Source organism: Sapajus apella, unplaced genomic scaffold (genome assembly GCF_009761245.1).
Source record: "Sapajus apella isolate SASKATOON/1434 unplaced genomic scaffold, GSC_monkey_1.0 scaffold46, whole genome shotgun sequence".
Taxonomy (NCBI): domain Eukaryota; kingdom Metazoa; phylum Chordata; class Mammalia; order Primates; family Cebidae; genus Sapajus; species Sapajus apella.
In genome coordinates, this window is record NW_022436986.1 from 5,637,338 (window position 1) to 5,657,247 (window position 19,910).

At 42.1% G+C, this 19,910-nt stretch overlaps 2 protein-coding genes across 2 annotated transcripts; one reads left to right on the top strand and one right to left on the bottom strand.

Annotated features, from left to right (window-relative positions):
• Positions 1-217: 217 nt before the first annotated feature.
• ALG2 (ALG2 alpha-1,3/1,6-mannosyltransferase) lies at positions 218-4,914 on the bottom strand. The gene is made up of 2 exons (XM_032240181.1): positions 4,461-4,914; positions 218-1,701 (listed from the first exon to the last, which is right to left on the bottom strand). The coding sequence occupies exons 1-2, from the start codon at positions 4,806-4,808 to the stop codon at positions 799-801; spliced, it is 1,251 nt and encodes a 416-aa protein (XP_032096072.1). The 5' UTR covers positions 4,809-4,914; the 3' UTR covers positions 218-798.
• A 248-nt stretch (positions 4,915-5,162) lies between these two features.
• On the top strand, positions 5,163-13,053 carry SEC61B (SEC61 translocon subunit beta). Its single transcript, XM_032240182.1, has 4 exons — positions 5,163-5,279; positions 5,456-5,553; positions 10,464-10,565; positions 12,768-13,053. The coding sequence occupies exons 1-4, from the start codon at positions 5,277-5,279 to the stop codon at positions 12,853-12,855; spliced, it is 291 nt and encodes a 96-aa protein (XP_032096073.1). The 5' UTR covers positions 5,163-5,276; the 3' UTR covers positions 12,856-13,053.
• The last annotated feature ends 6,857 nt before the right edge of the window (positions 13,054-19,910 follow it).

The window sequence follows — 19,910 nt, forward strand, 5'->3', positions numbered from 1 at the left end:
TAGGAGCTTGATCAAGACAACAAAAATATTAACAAAACTAATGACCGAGATGATATTAAGAAATATGCCCTGAACAAGATGCACAACACATGGGTGTCAATATTCTTCCTTCATTGCAATACGCACTTTACCCTAGTGTTCTGATTTCCAGTTTGGATGTCGTATCTATGTTTACAACAATACCAAAATAGATTATGGAGACCAAAATCTAATATTCTTTTTTACGATAAACACCTTTTATTATATTTCAGTGTGCAAAAATACAAATTATCAAAAATAAAATACACAGCACTTTTGCTATGGATCCAGGCAAAGACATGACTAACGAAAGTTCCCTAACAGATGACAGTGAATACTTTGGTGGATTGATTCTGGGAGCTAGAGTAGCCCTGCTCTCATTATACTATGAACCCAAGTTAATCAGCTTTCATAATGATATACACTTAAACTATCAAAACCAAGTAAGGCACAGTATCATTCAAAATTTATAGACAGATGAGCAATAATTCAGAGAAAACATAATTAAAATACTCTGCTGAACATGGAATTATACCACATCTGTAACTTAACACTGGCAAAATTTGGAATGATTATAGCATAAAAGACATTGTTTTTCTGAAAAGTGGACAGCGAGGTGTGGTATATAGGAAAGTGGCTCAGATTCAAGACTCAAGTTTATTTTTTTAAAAAACTCTTCTGCATTAGATTCTCGGTTTCTTTTTAGGTTTCAAAACGGGGTCTACAATACATTAAAATGACATTAATGAATGTAGCATAAAGATCTTAAAAAGAATCTGATTATACCAGCAATTTGGTGACATATTGGTAGAGCTGTTCTGTAAATGCTTCAGGGGAAAATTTTTCCTTCACCCTGGCTCTTCCAGCCACGCCCATGGTGGCTTTTAAGGAAGGTTCACGGATGAACTTTTCTATCGCTTCTGAGAAGTGTACTGGGTCAGGCTCACACAGAAACCCTGTGACACTGTGGACAATGGACTCCAAGGGTCCACCAGAATTAACAGCAATGACTGGGCACTGCATGTACATGGCTTCCAGAGGGACAATGCCAAAGTGCTCATTGCTTGGTGTGTAAAGCACACACGTGCAATAGTGGAGGAGGGAGATTTTCTGTTTGTCTGAGAAAGACCTCAAGAAGGTCACATACTGGCCAAGGTCAGACTGTTGGACCATTTTCTTCAATTCCTGATAATGTTCCACATTCTCCTGGACTCTCTTGTCATAACCACCTGCCACGATCAGATGAACCTGCTCCCAATCTTGAGACGTCAATCTTCCACGCAGCTGTATGAGGGCTTCCAGTGCCAAAGTCAGATTTTTCTTCCTTTCGTATCTGTTGATAGAGAGCAGCAGGAATTTTTTCCCCTTGGGGACTAGGTCATCAAGATTTTCAGGAACAACTGAGTCAAAGCTGGTGACATTTAGAGATGGATAGAGGACATCAGGGTCTATATGAGACAGGGACTTGAATGTTTCCTTAAAAACAGCAGCTGTGAACTGGCTGTTGACTAAGATGCAGTCTGCCATGCCTGTGGTGTGTTCCTCTATCCAGTCAACTGGGGCCCTGTACAGCCGTTTAAGAAAAGAATCTCTCTTGGTGAGAAGCAGATCTGGGAAGTGACAGTAAAACAGGATCTTCTTCCGCCGTCTAGCCAGCCTGAACACTGGGATACAAGCGGACACCTAGCCAAAGCAAAAATCAACAGCAGATAAAGTGGTCAACTCAACTTCAACCAAACCAAAAGCACAGACACCCATCCTGTCTGCTAGTCTGTGGGGTCCTCATGGGTAATGTCTGATTCTGTTTTGTTCCCCTAGACTCTCACCCAGTACCATATGCCTGGTGTACAGAAGGCTAGAGATATTTGCTAGATGTGTGCTAAACATTTAAAGCTTCAGGTCCAGTGGTTTCCTCTTGAATAGTGCTGTCTAATGGAAATAAGATAAAAATCTGGTAATATTAAAAATGTTTTTAAGGGTGAAATTAATTTTAATATATTATTTACCCCAAACATTATCATTTCAAAATGTAATCAACACTAAACAGCATTAATCAGATACTTTATATATACATGTATTTCACATTAAATCTTCAAATCAGTTTTGTATTTTAACTTTAGCACATCTCAGTTTAGACTAGCCACATTTCAAGTGCTCAACAGCCACATGTGGCTAGTGGCTGTCATATGGTATGGTATAGCTCTAGGATCTTTCTCTTCCTAAAGAACTGAATGATCAACTATAGTAGTTTAGAGCACAAGCTCTAGATTCAAGACTGCTAAGGTTTGAATCTCAGCTCTACTAATTGTGTGGCCGTGATCAAGTAATTTATCCCACTCTGGGTCTTACTTTCCTCTTCTGTAACATGGTGACAATTATAGTTAAAAAAAAAAACATATAATTTTTGTGATTATTAAATGCACTGATATATGCAAAACACATGGAGTTTAGCACACAGTATTTGCTCAATAAATATTAAAGCTAGTCATACTGAGCATAAACTAGATGCTGGCATTACTACAGACTTTTTTGTTGGGTAATCTTTACAAGTCATTTTAGTCTCAGCTAACTTAACAACAGAAGAAGGTAAACTTTAGGGATATTGTGCAATTTATTCAAAGCCACTTTATTAAAGCAGCAGACACAGAACTTGAATCCAGGATGCCTATTTCCAAGCCCCAAATTTTTCCCTCTACCAACTTTGGTCTCAGATGCCTCATGCCTATCTATTGACACATGCACCGTGTTTGGTATATGCTCATATTACTTACAAAGAAAGCTTCCACGTAAGCAAGGATGATCAAAAATAACTCAGGAGTCAGAATTAAAGAAACACAAATACAAATGTGGTGTCATTTTCGCCTATCAGTTTGGCAAACGTTAAAATGGTTGATATCCAAGGCAGACAAAAGCATGGAGTATGAGGCTGTATCATACATTGTGGCAGAGTCAAGTGACACAGCCTCTTTGGTAGACAAACTTGGCAGTAGCTATTGATATTTAAAATGAACAACTCTTTAGACCCACCCACTTTAGGAATGTTCTCAAAGGACATGTTTGCAGAAGTACAAAAAAAAATTAAAAAGACATTAAAGGATGTTCATTACAACACTGATCTATTCACAACAAACTAGTCACAACATTGGTGTCCTTCAAGAAGCCTGTTTAATTATGGCACACTTATAAAAAAAAGTGAATTTTCTGGCCACTATGACGAATGAAGAATCTCTAATGTCGACATCTAAGAATGTCCCGGTCGGGCGCGGTGGTTCACGCCTGTAATCCCAGCACTTTGGGAGGACGAGGTGGGTGGATCACTTTAGGTTAGGAGTGAGAGACCAGCGTAGCCAACATGGTGAAACCCCATCTCTACTAACAATACAAAAAATTAGCCGGGTGTGGGGCGCGCCTGTAATCCCAGCTACTCTGGAAGGCTGAGGCGGGAGAATCGCTGGAACCCAGGAAGTGGAGGTTGCAGTGAGCCGAGATCGCACCACAGCACTCCAGCCTGGGAGACAGACTCCGGCTGAAAAAAAAAAAAAAAGTCCCAAGGAGAATTTTTTTGCTGAAAAAAGGGAAGATGCCTAAAGTACGTATGTCATAATCTCAATTATGTACCAATAGAAGATATACCTATGAAAAAACACATGCTGGTGTCACCACAACTCCTGGAAAAATACAAGAGAAACTTAACGGTGGCTATCTTCAGGGAGTAGAAAAGGACGGGGCTTTTAGGTTACATCCTTCTATAATACTGAGTTTTTGGTCGAGTAAACGTTACTTTTTAAAGTCATCTTTTTTAGGATGGGAAAAATGAATGAAGGAAAGAGTCAAGAATAGATACAGGGCAGATCCAGGTGGACATTATTTACCAAAATAAAAAGCTTGAACTTTTCTCCAAAAACCAGTGGGGAGCCATGTACAAGTTTTAATAGGGACATGATATATTCAGCTTGGCGTTTTTAACAGAGGACACTGCTGAGGACGGTGTGGCCTGGCTCCGAACACAAGTATAGTGGGATGCAAATAGCCTGAAAGCAGAGTCAATAAAAATAAGGCGTAAGAAGGAAGACAACACACGATTACTCATTAATAAAAGCTGACTGAAACTGACTTCGAACACCAGCGTTTTTGAAAGTGAGCCCCAAGGACTATTTGCATCCGAATCACCCCATGACCCAGTTAAAATGCAGATTTCTGGCCTCCACACCCAGGATCCAGGAGGAAAACTTCCAGGAGAGTGGAGCCTTAGCAATCTGCAACTTTAATGGGCCCACACTAAAGTTAGGGAACCACAGGCTCGCTCCCAGCTCTGACTTCTCCAGGTCAGTTCCGATCTTTCCGAACCGCAGACAGGGAAGGTCCTCTCTCAGAGGTCTTGCCCGAAGCCGCCCTCCAAGGCGAGGTCCGCACTCGCGCAGCCGGCCCCGCGGCTGCCTCACCTGGTCGCACACGACCACATCGAACTCCTCGTCAGCGAGGAACAGCACGTAGAGCGCCAGGAAGACCATGCGCACGTAGGAGCAGACAGCGGCGCCGCGGCCGCCCCAACCCAGGCCGCGCGGCAGCCAGTCTCCAGCGCATCGCACCGGCAGCTCGCGGCTCTCGGCGAAGCAGTGGCCCAGATCGTAGTGCGCTGTCCAGATCTTCACGCTACACCCGCGCGCCTGCAGCGCCAGCGCCGCGTCCAGTACCAGCCGCTCGGCGCCGCCCACACCCAGGTCTGGGTGCAGGAACAGCACCGACGGCTTGGCAACTGGGTCCCATTTCCGGCCCTGCTCCTCCGCCATGGCTCTGGAGCAGCAACAGCATCCCACACCCTGAGGGGGCTTCTGCGCAAGCTCCGCCGCCCCGGCTCCCAGCTGGCCACTGAGGGCCGACCCCGCCCCTCTGCGCGTGCGTCAGTTAGGCCACATCAGCGCAAATTTGGGAGGGCCTAGTAACTGCCTGAGAAAATAGCTTATCTAAACCCTGGTTATATTTTTCCTTAGGTAGGGATTAGGCTCTATGAAGGACGTTGTGTCACAAAAGAAGGAGACTGTAAGTGTCTACTTCCCACAGAGCAGGTAACTAAGTTGTGTGTAGCAGACTATCTACAGGCATATCGTTAGACAACACAGGCGTCCCTGGAGTCAGTGAGGACCTTGCCTGCAAGTCCGGGGGCGGGGCCTGAGCCAGTCTAGCCAGCTGCGGGTCCTACCAGGGCTCCCCAACTTTCCTTCCGTCCGCGTCAGCTCCTTGACACTCTCATCTCCAGCATGGTATGGCGCCCCTTCCTTGATCCCCACCTCTCCCAGGATCCCTGACTCCTCCTTTGCGCCATGCATTTTCTCCGTAGCTCCCTTGCTTCCCCCAGCCTCTGGTGCGGGTGTCTAGGCCAGGGTTTTGGGGCAGGGCTGCCCCGCTCACCCGTCTGTCTGCTTGTTTCCCTCTACAGCCTGGTCCGACCCCCAGTGGCACTAACGTGGGATCCTCAGGGCGCTCTCCCAGCAAAGCGGTGGCTGCCCGGGCGGCAGGATCCACTGTTCGGCAGAGGTAAGGAACCCTGCAGTCCGTTCGCTTGCAGACTCGGAGAAAGGGCCCAGGAACTTGCTGGTTTTGGGGAGGAGACCCACTAGCATATGAAGATTGACAAGGGCAAAATGAGCTTCAAGTGACGTGGCCGTGTGAGTGGTTAAAGGTCTTTGGGAAGGAAGGCGACATTTTCTTCTCGTCGCTCAGTTTAGGGCACCACTCTTAAAAAAGGAAAGTTAACAAACTGGAATAGAGTCAGAGATAACTTTGAGAAAACCGATGTCATTAAACTGGTGTCTCTGGACCTGAGGTTTCCACTCACATTTCCATCTGGAGGCCCCATAAGCAATCTGTCCTACAGATAACTTGTCCTGCACGAAAACTCTCTTTTCAGCTCAGCTCCCTCACTCTCAATTATATCTCCTTACTTCCATATGGCACAGTTGTACACGCATTTACTCAAAGCCAGAAACGTCAGCGTCATCTTGGATTTTTCTTATGCTTTCTCTCTATCCAGTCATATGCCAGACTAAGCTCTTCTTGAAAGTCTTCTCATAAGCTCTTTCCTTCTCCTTTCTTACTGCCCTGCATTTGTGACCTAACCCTTCTCTTCAGGCTGTTTCCTTTCCAATCCATCTTCCACTTTGCTGTTACTCTTCTGTGTAATTTCTGTTACTTTCTCGTTGCTGAACCAAAAAATAAATAAATAAAAATTAAAAAAAACCAGTGGGATACCAAAACTCTCGGTGGTCATTTCAGCCTAACCTTTCTTTGCTGTCCTATGATCCAGCACTTATGAACTCATTATTGTTTTCTGAATTCACTAAGTTTCTCCCTTACCTCAAGGCAAATTTCTATTTATTTTCGCTCAGAGGTTGTTTCCTCTTGAGGCCTTCTGTGACTGTAAGCAGCAGTAGCTACTAGTTTTCCCTTTTGCTCCCATAGCATTTTGTTCATATCATTGTAAGACCGGTGATGTTTCCATCTTTATCTCCTTCATTAGACTTTAACAGAGAACCTGCTCAAGTCATTTCTATCCCCAGCACCCACCATAAGGCATGACAATAAATAATGAAGGAAGGAAGGAATCTAGCAACCAGGTTGTTTTGGGATTTTTGAAGGAACCAATGGGGTTTTATCTAGGTAGGAAAAGATCTTAAGTGCATGCATGGAAGCTTCTTAAGGATGTGAAGAGGGATGTGACTATTCTTGTTAGCTGCAATAGGTAAATCTAAAACTGATGATTTGAACTTACATGAAACATTTCACATCAGAACAAAGACATTCTAATAGAACTGTCAGAAATGTAAAACTATCCTGAATGCTAGTGAGTTCCCTGTCACTGAGATGTTCAAGAGGAGTGTATCAGGCTGTGATTTAGCTTATATGGGCTTTGAGTGGGGTCCCCTTCCCACGCTGGTTTTAGAGATTCTTTGTGTGAGAATAGAAAACATGTCCTGTGGGTGCAGTTCCCTGGGAATGGATCTGCTTAGTGAGAATTGGTAATACTGTGGCAGGGAGGTTTGGCCATTGGAGAATTTGTAAAGAAATAAAAGAAAAAGCATATATTTATCAAGTGTGCATGTGATAATGAAATAGCTTATTTAATAGTGAAAATGAAATAACTGATGCACAGGTGAAATGGAGAACTTAAACATTTGAAGACAGATGCAGTTTTTAAAGTTGTGGGTGTTGATATCATCTTTTAGGATTCAGTGTGATAAAGCGAGTGTAGCTAGAGAGACTGTGGTTGTATGTATTGAGAGACCTGACAGTGTTTCCTTCTAGAATTTTGGTAGTGACTAAATATCATTTCATGAGTGTAATGTAATAAGTATTGGTTGTTTGAGAATATCCTTGCTTTATAAGTCTTTGAGAAAACACTGGAAGTTAATGATTCATAATAGTGCTTTGGATTTTGTTGTCTGCATATTTGCATTCTCCATGCATGATGAAATAATAGATTACTACCTTGGAGGAGGAATGCTGTTAAATTTAAGGTCAGGCCAGAGTTAGTGTTCTTACTCTCCTAAATGCAGTGTAAAAGGAACTTGCTGTGAGGAACAATAATGCTTTGTAAACTATGAAGGTGTAAAGTGCCACACAGTGTTCTTCCAGGATTAATGGGAATCAGGGATATTAAGATGGTGGAATAGGCTGGGTGCAGTGACTCATGCCTGTAATCCCAGCACTTTGGGAGGCCGAGACAGGTGGATCATGAGGTCAGGAGTTGGAGACCAATCTGGCCAAGATGATGAAACCCTATCTCTACTAAAAATACAAAAATTAGCCAGGTGTGGTGGTGGGCACGTATAATCCCAGCAACTTGGGAGGGAGGCTGAGACAGGAGAATCACTTGAACCCGGGAGGCAGAGATTGCAGTGAGCCGAGGTTGTGCCACTGAACTCTAGTCTGGGCAACAGAGCAAGACTCCATCTCAAAAAAAAAAAAAAAAAAGGGTGGTAGAATAGCCGCCAATGTATAGACATGAAGGTGTTGAGGTCGACTACATGCCAAATGCTGTTTCAGCTCTAAAGATGGATCTATGAACAAGATACGCAAGGCTTGTACTCATCAACCTTATATTCCAATATAGGCGATCAAAAGCAAGGCAAATAAGAATGTAATTTCAGGCAATAAGGGCTATGAAGATAAATGAAGCTGGATGGGGGATAGAGAGTGGTGGGGATAGGATGAAGGTAGATAGTTGTTTAGGGTGTTCACAGTAGGTGATACCTGAGTAGAGACCTGAAAAAAGCAAGAGAGCAGATCACACAATGGTTGGTGACGAATAAGCATCCTAGCAAAAGGAATGGGTAAATGTGAAGATGTTGAGGTCAATGAGCTTGGCTTTGAGGAGCAGACAAAAGTCACCATGTTGGAACAAAGTATGTAACTGGTTGGTTATGAAAACCATTGTGTTGAGGTATGGAAGGGAGAGGCAGTTATGCAGAAATAAAAGAAAGAAAGGGTAAAATAGCCTCCAAATAGAAATTTGAGAGATTAAAGTGTGCTTTATTAACCTTTATCTAGCCTCCCTTAGGGAATGGGAGGTGTTTAGAGTACACTTTAGTATTAGGGGCCCAGGTCTTCAAATACTCTGCTATGTTCCATGTGCCAGCAGAAATAAGAAATCTTAAGAGAAGCCAGCCTGATTCCTCTGGGGCTCCTATAATTCCAGGAAACTCAAGTCAGGAACTGGAGGTGGGAGATTGTGGGAACAGTAGGAAGTACATGGGTCCAAGTCCTGGCTGAGTCCACGAGTTACTTTAATACATTCACACTGGGTTTGTCTTCTAGCTTAAGTTCCTTTTCAATAACAAGGAGGAAGATTTCAGCTGTATACCCCACAGATGAAATGATGTATATATGTGTGTGTGAAACCTTTTCTAAGGCCATGAATTTCTCTGTAAATCCCTGTACAGTTATGTTTTGCCATTTACAAACAGTTTTCCCATAGAAACAGCCACACAATGGAGCTATAAGTCCCAGGCTACCACGTAGCCCATAATTAATGTGTCTGAAATATAATCCTTGTAGTGCAATAGACCCAAATCTTTGTTTGACGCTGACTGCTTTCAAAGTTCTAGCATGAACACAGCTCCTCCTGTTGGAACCAGGACTGGACTCTCCCACTCTGTCATGTAGTAGGGCAGGCTCCCTGAGCGGTAGACAGTGTTTCCGCGTTCAGAGTGTGGAGTAAAGACCATGGTTGGGTAAAGTGGGCATGAGGACCAGAATGGAGAGGAGAGCAAGAGGAGATGGTAGGGATAGGGTCTGTTTTTTTCCCTATATGCTCTTCCCTTTTTCAAAAATTGAGAATCAGTAGCCCACAGATACTGGAATGAGATTTTGAGGGAGAGTACATTGGGATTTGATGCTGAATGGTGCAGGCAGCAATGAGACAGGGCTTCCCCTCCTTACTCCCCACTAGGACTTCTGAGTTGTTGATGCATGCGCTGAAGAAGATTGCTTCTGACTTCTTACCACTTGCCCATTACCCTATATTGTACCACTCTAGCATGGGGCAAGATGAGCAGCCGGGGTTGGGGAAGTACTGCATGGAGGGGTAGTTGCTGGGTGGGCTTCCCCGGTGACTGAGATCTTCTCCCAAAGAGGAGAGAAAGGATTCCTTGGGCCTGTTCCTGGTGAGCGGAGTCCTAAGTGCTGCTAAGCTGCTTCTGTCTGCCTGGGCTGCATGTATCACATAGTGGATCTCACAAGCCTTGATCCCCTTGTGAGAGACACGTTTTGGTTTGGTGTTCTCTGTATTTTTTTTTTTAATATCCTACCTCTCTGTGCAAGAACTGTGGTCACTATATTAAAATAGTGAAAACATATAACAAAGTAATTTTTTGTAAAGTTTATACTCTTATTTTGGGACCTGGATATAATTTAAAGCTTAGTTTTTGTCTCTGCAGTAAATATACTAATTTTAAAATACATCTTTTAAAGTAGCCATTTTAAGATCAGCTTGTATGGATTCAGGGCATTTTAAAACAGGGATTTATTACTTGGCTTCATGAAAAATACATGTGAGGAGAATGAAATGCTTTGTCCACATGAGGTGGCTGGATGTTTTGGGCATGTGGATGGGCCCCAGGAGTCAGAGCTAGGTTCACATCCCAGCTCAGCCACCTGTTAGGGTCTTAGGTACTTTGCTTGACCTTTTCTGAGACCGATTTGCCTGATTTATAAAATGGAAAAATAGTGACTGCTTTTCAGGGTTATTGTGTGTATTGGCATCAGGCAGGCACCTAGTTCCCTGTGGGTATGATGATCAAAGGAGTAAAAGCATGAATTTGGGTGGATTCTAGTAAAGAAAGGTTTTTGTTTGTTTGTTTTAACAATGTAATAATGGTAGCATATGTTATAATGCTATTCTAAGAATTTCCAGAAAAGGCCATTTGTAACATTTTCCTCTCTTTCAGGAAAAACGCCAGCTGTGGAACAAGGAGCGCAGGCCGCACGACCTCGGCAGGCACCGGGGGGATGTGGCGATTCTACACAGAAGATTCACCTGGGCTCAAAGTGTAAGTCTTTGGAACAGGCCTTGTGTTTCTGTCTAGTGTCAGCAGGGCAGCAGTGGCAGCGCTCTGTCTCTGTCACCAGTGGCGCTTGCATTGATGAGATTTACTGTACACAACAGCCTCATTTGTGCCAGGCAGGCTGGGTTTGGTTTGCCTGTTTATCAACCGATTAGGCAGTTTAGGACCAGGAATGACATCTCTTCATGGAGTGAGGGAAAGGAAGAGAAGTTCTTCATGGAGCTATGTCAAAATAAATGATGAGAACAGAGAGAACTGGAGGGAAAACTGCTTGATTAGATGAAATTGCTCTTCATTTGGTGTTCTTGCCCCATACTGAGAAATGGGACTAATCATTTGAATAGGAATTGGGTGATTTTTCAAAGTTCTCCTGAAGGCACAAACTGATATTATTACAGCTTGATGGAGGTTTTCCCATTAGGCTGTGTTCCCGGGAGTTGCCTGGCCTCCTTGCTTTTGGTGGGTGGTGAGTAGACTCAGAAGGGTGAACATATAATACCACTTTACAAGTTCTTAGGCCTTGGAGTGCTCATTAGGTGATGTGAAATGGGCATCCAGGGACCCCTGTCCCCATGCCTTGCTCAGGGTTTCTGGTATTGTGTGGCAGATCTAATCCCACAGGTTTCTGTTAGGTTTCAGAACACCACTACCTGTAGCTGTTTCCTGACTAAACCCGCTGGATGAGGATATGAAGTAATAACAGTGACTCTCATTTACATAGCACCTGGTACTTTGCAAAGAACTTTCAATGTCTTTTATCTAGTTTGATCTGTCTACCAATCCAGTGAGGTAAGAGATGTTGTCATTTTGTAGATGAGGACCTCAGGTTCAGAGAGGCAAAGTGACATGCTCAAAGACAAACAGCAAGAGGTAGAACCAGACATTCTGGTTAAGTCCTATGGTCTTTCCATATTGTCTACCTGGTTGGGGTGGGGGAGGGGAGAAAACTGAATAATTTGGATTAGTTTTAATTAATTTGACCAGCATCTTGACTTGGATCACAAATTTAATTTACAAAGGCTTCCCTGGAATTCTTGTTTTCTGTTATATTGGAGACTTATATGATAATATAGGAATATCTAGGAAGTAATTCTTGGGGTTGGGGATATGTGAGGTGAAGGTATCCTGACTGCCAACCTTTTGGTCTTTGGTAGAGGTCGTTTGAGTATTTCAGAGAGAATTTTTTTTTTCTCCTTTAGCAACAGGGTTTTGCTCCGTCACCCAGGCTGGAGTGCAGTGGTGTGATCATAGCTCACTGTAGTCTTGCATTTCTGGGCTCAAGTGATATTTACTCCAAGAGACAAAATTGGATAAATCTGTATTAGTTAATTAGTTCTGAGTAGTTGGGACTACAGGTGTGCGCTACCATGCCTGGCTAATTTTTTGTACAGGCAGAATCTTGCTGTGTTGCCCAGGCTGGTTTCTAACTCCTGGCCTCAGCCTCTCAAAGTGCTGGGATGATAGGTATGAGACACTGTGCCCAGCCTCAGAGAGAACATTTGAAGCCCCTTGCTCTTCAGGGGACTCGTTTTGAACCCTTCTCAAGTAGGTTGTCTTAATTTTTATGGGTATACCGGTGTATATGGGTTATGTGAGATATTTTAATACAGGCATATGATGGGTAATAATCACATCAGGGTGCATGGGGTATCCATTACCTTAAGCATTTATTCTTTGTGTTATAAACAATCCGACTATACTGTTAGTTATTGTACAATGTACATTTAAATTATTTTTTACTATAGTCACCTTGGTGTGCTAGCAAATACTAGTTCTTACTCAGAAGGTTGTCTTTAAATCTTAATTTGAAAAAAAAAGTTTGGTAATTGGTTCATTTGCACAGAAAGAGTTTAGGAAATTTTTCTTCTTTTTATTTGAGAAGATAAGAAATACATGAAATTAATGTGTCCAAGACATCAAATCATTTCAACTTGTATGTATTTTGTTATGTCTTACTAAAGGATAAGGACTTGTCCTTTCTAAATAAAATTGCAGTGCCATCATCACACCCTCAAAATATCCACAATAATAATTTTAGGATTATTTTAAATGATATAAATAATGTTTCTGGATGAATCTTGAGTGCTGCCCACCTTACCTTACTTTTCCCCTAGACAATCTGTAGTATTGTAGATATAATAATATATTATTACTAAAAGTAAGCATGCTTTCTCTTCTTATTTCTAGTGGCCCTGTTCCAGTATTGGTTATGAGTCTTCTGTTCATCGCTTCTGTATTTATGTTGCACATTTGGGGCAAGTACACTCGTTCGTAGATTCAGTTACATCCATCTGTCATCTGAAGAAGGAGGAAAAAACTTAACATATCTTGGACCAAAAGTATAGTGACTATCTTTTCATGTGAAAAAATTTCTGTAAGCTTGCTGTTTTACAGGGGATTTATCCATAATTGATTTTGAAGAATTTTTTTTTTTTTCTATGGCTAATAAACTTAAATTCACCCATATACTGAGTCTGATGGTTGATGCCTCACCGCTAGGACCCCTAGTCTTTCTGCCTTTAGATTTGTAAGTAAATATGTAGAAAATATGTCTTGTGAATATTGAGTTTTTTGTTGGATTGACAGTTTCTCACATAACCATGTGGTTATTCAAGTCTAAGATCCTGTAATTGCCCTTGGCTTGCTTTCTTCTAGGTATTTCTATCCTGATGATTGTCCTTTTGGGTATTCTGTGATTATCAAGGAGTGTGTCCATGACTCCATCAGCAGATCTATGTCCAAAGGCAGCTGGTACTTAGGAGAACAATCACACAAGAAACCAGAGATCTTGGATGAAATGTTGGCGCAGGCTGCTTTTTGTCTTTAAGGCCATAGACTATATTTTGCCTCTTCTTTCTTGGTTCTTAATTTTATGAGTGTAAGACCAGGGATTTCCATTCATCTATTTCTTATTGTTAAACCCATGTTGAGATAATTCATTTGATAAATTGGGATTTCTCAAATATAATTTGGTAAGACTTATCTAATCAGAGTGAGACACTAACATTTCTACACTGAGTTGACATAATTCTAACCAAAAATAAAACTGAAGTTTCACTTAGCTTATGCTGCCATACTGGGTATAAAGATTCAGTTTCTGATAGGCCCTAGGACATACTAAGAATGGCTCAAAAGTAGCATACTTTAGCCAGGACTTCAAGCCAGAATTTCTGATAAGAGAGGGCATTCCCTGGGAAAGGTCCGAGCTGTAGAACAGAGTCACAAAATGATAGAGGTGTATTATTAATAGTTAAGAAAAAACATAATTTAAAAAACATCTTTTTCATACATTAAGCCTATTTTTAAGAAAAAGTCTCTGAATAGGTAAGCGGTTTCTTAAGTGTTCTTTAAAATGCTAGCTGTAAAGTACTTTTAGATTCAAACTGTCAAATTTAAATGATGAGAATATGTATCTTTAAAAAAGATTTAGGGAAGTATATGGGTAACTGAGCTCTTGTAAATCCTAACAAATGGCATTTTATTGGGAAAAAATTGATGAGAAACTGGTTTTCTTGGATCCTGTGAGTTGCTTATTACATGAAACAGGTGTCTTCATTTTTGAAATGCAGGGAAAAATGTCTTGATTTCATTTGGAAGGAATTAAATATGGTAGTTTCCATAATGGATTTTTTTCCCTGATACAGAGTTTGATGGTACCAATTATAGCTAAAAATTATGCCTTTAATTTGGAAAAAAATCTGTCCCTCTGTCCAGAGGGGCCTTTTTCTCTGAGGGAGATGCTGCAGCCACATGAGGGAGCTGTTTGGTTGTGAGGGGTGCATTCTCCTTGCTGCACCCATCTGCCTAGCCATAGTCTCTAGTGGACTACTGGCTGAAAGTCACTGAACTTTCTGAACTAGTGATTTATAAGATGCTACTTTCAGTGGCAGAACAAGGAGATGCTTCATTCAGCAGAAGGAAGAGAAGGAAAATTGGGGTTGGGCATAAAGATGTGCAACATCTATTACGTAGCTGCTTTTGGCTCTGATGATATGATGCTTATACATAGCTGAGAATCTTAATGTACAAGCTGTTCCTTTTTTTTTTAATGGTAAAATACGCATCATAGAATTTACCATCTTAACCAGTTTTAAGTATATAATTCAGTGATATTACGTATATTCATCTTGTTGTGCAACCATCACAAAACTGAAACTCTACAAATCAAACAATAACTCCTTCTCCATGCCGCTGCCCCTGCCCATGCCCCTGCCCATATGGACCTCATAGAAGTGGGATCACATAGTATTTGTCTTTTTGTGACTGATTTATTTCACCTAGCGTAATGTCCTCAAGATTGATCCATGCTGTAGTATATGTTAGAATTTCCTTTTTTTAAGATTGAACAATAATATGTGTCTATACTACATTTTGTGTTCCTTTCTCTTTAAAGGTATTCTCTTTAATAGGTATTCCTAGATTGTTGTTTGCTGAGCCCTAGGGGAAAGGGATCCTGAGCTATTCATAGTGATTCTGAAAGCCTAACTAATTAAATCTTTACCTTGGCCCAACAAATCATCAGTTTGTCTTGACCATGGTCTATAATTCTAACCATTTCTGATGGATACATAAGACAGCACATGCTGAATAGAAGCTCTAAGTAATTGAAAACTGGAAAAATGAGTTACATTGTAACTGCAGTTTGGGTTGAGCCTGTTAAGCCATTGGGGAAAAAATATGTTAGAGAAAAGGCCCAATGAGTCCCTGAAACTAGTAGGGATTAGAAAGAGTAGGGTCTCTGGGCCCTAATATTACCCTAGACGTGTTCCAGTGAGACTGGATGAGGATAGCATCTGTGCCTGGGAGAAGCTAAATATGTTGCAGCTTCTGTTTTCACACCTGTCCTCGTCAGTTTTTATTCCAGGTGCCAGTGCCCCCACAAGAATTGAAAAGGACATTTTGAGATCATGCAAATGTTGGCATCAAGTTAAAATAGATGAAAATGCCTACAAAGTTGGATTTATTCAACAGAAAATACTGTCAAGCATGTGGAGCACCTATGTGCAGAGAGTCATGCTCTTGATTCCCATAAAACTGCCCCTTGGTAGCTCCAGAGCCATCATCCCTCCCTTCGAATGCTGGAGGAGGAGGGCCAGGACCAAGTTTGTTTGATTCTTTAGGTGCACCTTCTAAACTTAACGCATCTACTTTATTCCATCTTCTGGGATGGAAGTGTTCCCGACGTGGGTTCAACTGCTGGCCCTAAAACATAACCAGTTGTGTGATTTTGGGCAACTCACTTCTCTGGATCTCACTTTTCTTATGCATAAATAAGTATAGGTGTGATAATTCCCGCCACATAAGAGATTCCACAAGAGAATGTTGTAAGAATGCTGTGTTAACTAGCTAACGTAGGGGAAGCTAAAGATCACCTCTACCATCTTAGTTCTTCAGTGGGATCTTCAGCTGCCTCTGGAATCAAATTGACACAAGACAAATTAACAGGAGGAAAGCATGCACACTGTATTACAGTCACATTGTATTACACGCATGTTGTATTACATTGTATTACACACACATTGCATTACATTGTACATAGGGATCCTCACAAGAGAGTAAAGACCCTAGGAAATAGCCAAAGGAGAAAGGTCTTAGAGGTTTTAGACAAAGAACAATAAATTTGTGAAAAAATGACAGGACAAAGGAATCTGGGATGGGGTCATAAATTCTAGGGAAATCACCAGGAGATATATGGGGTGGAGGGTTGTAGAGATAGTGGAAGATAAGGCTTTCTTCAGTAAGTTTATTTGTACAGATTCATTGCAGCAGCAATTCTCAGGGCCTGATATTTTTTCACCTTGGCATGGGGAAGGCATCCTCCTCAAAGGATCTTTTATGGTTTGTTACATGTAGGAAAGGACAGGTCAGATAACCCTTTCTGCATTTACACTTTCTTAAGTGCTTACGGTTTCCTAAATAATCAGTATATCAAATAGGCATATTTAGGGGTAGACCATCCTTAACTCGTTGACTAACAGTTAACAAGTGCTTCTTTGCAACACTTTGAGATAGTTTTTTTTTTTTTTTAAATTTAATCAGCAATCTAATGAGGAGTTTGCTCTTTGCCTCCTTTTACACAGGAGGAAACTGAAGCTTAAGCCACTCAGCTGGTAAGTGGAAGAGCTGGGATCTTACTGCAGATCTTTGACCTTCTGGAGTCACATGAATGGGATTCTTAAGTATTTGGGGTGAGGGAAGGGTGTCACAATAATAGAGCTTGAAAGGTAGTGCCTTTAAAAATAACAATCCAGGAATATGCCCCACTATTGTACTTAAAGCCTTAATTTAGTTTGAGGTTTTAGATTCTACAGAAGGAATTGGTTTTTGTATTTCAGTCCTTTTGAGCTTTGTTTATTCTGTGGAGCTCTTGCAGTTAGAGAAAACATAGTGTTTAGGCATTTAGCAAACATTTACTGAGCACTGTGTGCCATACCTTTTTATTGGGGTTTTAGAAATGACCTGGCAAAGTCATTAGCTTAAATGGGCTGGGCATTTGTGTACTAGGATCCTAGTCCTATCTGGGGCTACAAATTAGAAATGGCTACTGTGATTATGGAAAAACCAGTCAGGGAGCCCTCTCTACCTGCCCTGTCATTGGTGAAATCAAATAGGACCACAGTTTAAGAACGAGTATGCTCATGAGGCATGGGCTGTGGTGCCAGGGATTGCAAAACTGGCACTGTCCCCAGGAAATCCATACTGTATGATCACTTGCCCAACAGAGGAAAAGCAGAGAATCCTGAGGTGCCCTAACTGGAAGGGCTGAAAGTTCACTGGGTTCTCTCCGTTGTATGACAGAGGAGATGGGCTCAGAAACGGAAGGGGTTTGCCTGAGATTGTGCAGCAGATTTGTAGCAGAACAGAGGCTAGAACCAGGCTTTCCTGTTTCCAGACCAGGGCTTCTTCCCAGTACTGCATTATGAACCCATTTTGAGCCTGTGCATAAGCCCGTCAGCCTCTCTAGAGGGTAGGCTCTGGAAGTAAGTAAACTAAGTGGTAGGCTTTAAATAGTGATCAGTGTTAATCAAAGGGGAAGGGGTGAAGATAGCAAGGCTAGCTAGTAAAAATAAAATGAACTCTGTTAGTAACTTTAGGAGAAAGTCAAGTTCATGATACTTTATAGAGACAAAATAGGGGCGAGCAGCTAGCAGAACCGCAGTGTTTTGTATTTTTGTGACCACAGATGTTAGGTGAGCCGAGAACAGCGTGAAATTGACCAAGTAGGGTTAAGGTTTGAGTAAAGGCTAAACTATTGAAATGCTATTCCTGGCCACTTTGGCAACTGGGTCTCTTTCCCATGGTGTAGGCATTAAAATAAGATAAAACATGCAAATGCACTAAATCGGAATCAAAGGTATAGTCATACATAGTCTGGATTGCTCCATTTTAAGGAGAGGTCTAAAAGTTTATGCCTCAGAAAGCAAATGAAGACATTAGGGGAAGAATTTGAATTACATATATAAAGATTAAATTAGTCCTACAAACATGCCTACTCACTTTTCTTCTCATTGACTCTGGTCACATGCATCGTAGATTATGAATCATGTAGTTGCATGACACTATTGTCTTTCCTGTTCTACTCAATAATACAGTTGCCCGTAAGAAAACAAGCTCATTCTTCTAGTGCTCTATCTAAATTGGTCTGGGTTGTAGAATACAGAGCAATTTGGTGCTTAGATGAGTGGTTGCCAAACTTGAGCATGCATCAGGGGCACCTGGAAGGAATCTGCAGCTGCTACTTTGCAGATTTTGAGAGCACCCAACTGGGAGTCTGCACTCCCTAAAGCAGTAGCCCCAAAGCAGAAATCACAATGTGGGGCTAGGGTCACTGGGCTTGTAATTTATTCTAGGCCCATCACCCAAACAGGTGTGTTGTCTCCCTTTCTCTTTGAAGTTGTAACCATGGTACTATTTGTTTTGCATTCTCTGCACTGTGTCTGGGGAAGTACACACTTTTCTGTGTGTACTAGTAACCTGCTGGGATGCAGTCACATAGCTGTCAAGCTGGAAGGCCCTGAGACCACAGAGCCCTTCATTCTGTTCTTTTTTACATAGCAGTGCCTCCTTTTATAGAGGATGTTTTAGGCTGTTCTCACACTGCTATAAAGAAATACCTAAGACTGTGATATGGTTTGGGTCTGTGTCCCTGCCCAAATCTCATGTCAAATTGTAACCCCCAGTGTTGGAAGTGGGGCCTGGTTGGAGGTGATTAGATTATGGGGGCAGATTTCCCCTTTTTTGTTTTCGTGATAGTAAATTATCGTGAGATCTGGTTGTTTAAAAGTGTGTAGCACCTCGCCGCTCTCTCTCTTCCTTCTGCGGGGGCCATGTAAGAGGTACCTACTTCCCCTTTGCCTTCTGCTATGATTGTAAGTTTCTTGAGGCCTCTCCAGCCATGCTTCCTGTACTGCCTGTGGAACTGTGAGTGAATTAAACTTTCTTTACAAATTAGCCAGTCTCAGGTATTTCTTTATAGCAGTGCAAGAATGGACTAATACACTGGGAAATTTATCAAGAAAAGAGGTTGAATTGGCCCACAGTTCTGCAGGCCGTACACGAAGCACAGCACTGGCATCTGCTTCTGGGAAGGCATCTGGAAGGTTACACTCATGGGGGGCCAAGAGGAAGCTTGCATGTCACATGGCAAAAGCAGGAACAAGAGAGAACAAGGGGGGAGGTGCTACACACTTTTAAATGACCAGATCTCACAAGACCTCACTCACTATAGTGAGGACAATTCCAAGAGGGATGGCACTAAACCTTTCATGAGAAACCACCCCCATGATCCAGTCATCTCCCACCAGGTCCCACCTCCAGCATTGGAGATTGCATTTCAATATGAGATTGTGGCGGGGGGGTGAGAGATTATATAGAATCCAAACTATATCAGAGGACATGCTACCTGAATGAACAAAACACTCTCTTGTCAGGGCTTCTCTTGTCCTTCCCATTTTCCTCTTTGTAGTGTCCCCTTGTAGACTTCTGTACTGAAAGCTTCAGCTCAGGAAGCAGTAAGAGGTGAAAGGCACAAATGTGTAATGAGCGTGCTGGACAAGAATTTCCTTCCTGTCTGGTCCATTAAGTAATGAGGTGGCATTCACCCCTCCCCACCGTCCTGCAGTGGTGTGAAAGGGAGTGTGGTTCTGCGCTCCTCTCCCGGCAGATTCCTCAGTGAGGGAGAGCTGCTACATCCACCAGGCTTGGGTGCGCCTCTGTAAGACTCAAGGGAAGGCATCAGGGAGCCATGAAACGTCTGTATTAATGCTGTATCCATCCTTTGCACTGCTTGCTTGTGGGTTTGTTACTAAATCAAAATGAAAGCAAACAGGT

What these genes read in the sequence shown, in the direction of transcription:
- SEC61B (XM_032240182.1), top strand. An exon ending in GGATCCACTGTTCGGCAGAG is followed by an intron (nt 5,554 to 10,463) that starts GTAAGGAACCCT and finishes CCTCTCTTTCAG; the next exon opens with GAAAAACGCCAGCTGTGGAA. An exon ending in GATTCACCTGGGCTCAAAGT is followed by an intron (nt 10,566 to 12,767) that starts GTAAGTCTTTGG and finishes TCTTATTTCTAG; the next exon opens with TGGCCCTGTTCCAGTATTGG.
- ALG2 (XM_032240181.1), bottom strand. Translation starts at nt 4,808, where the DNA reads ATGGCGGAGGAGCAGGGCCGGAAATGGGACCCAGTTGCCAAGCCGTCG. An exon ending in ATGTGGTCGTGTGCGACCAG is followed by an intron (nt 1,702 to 4,460) that starts GTGAGGCAGCCG and finishes TGCTTTGGCTAG; the next exon opens with GTGTCCGCTTGTATCCCAGT.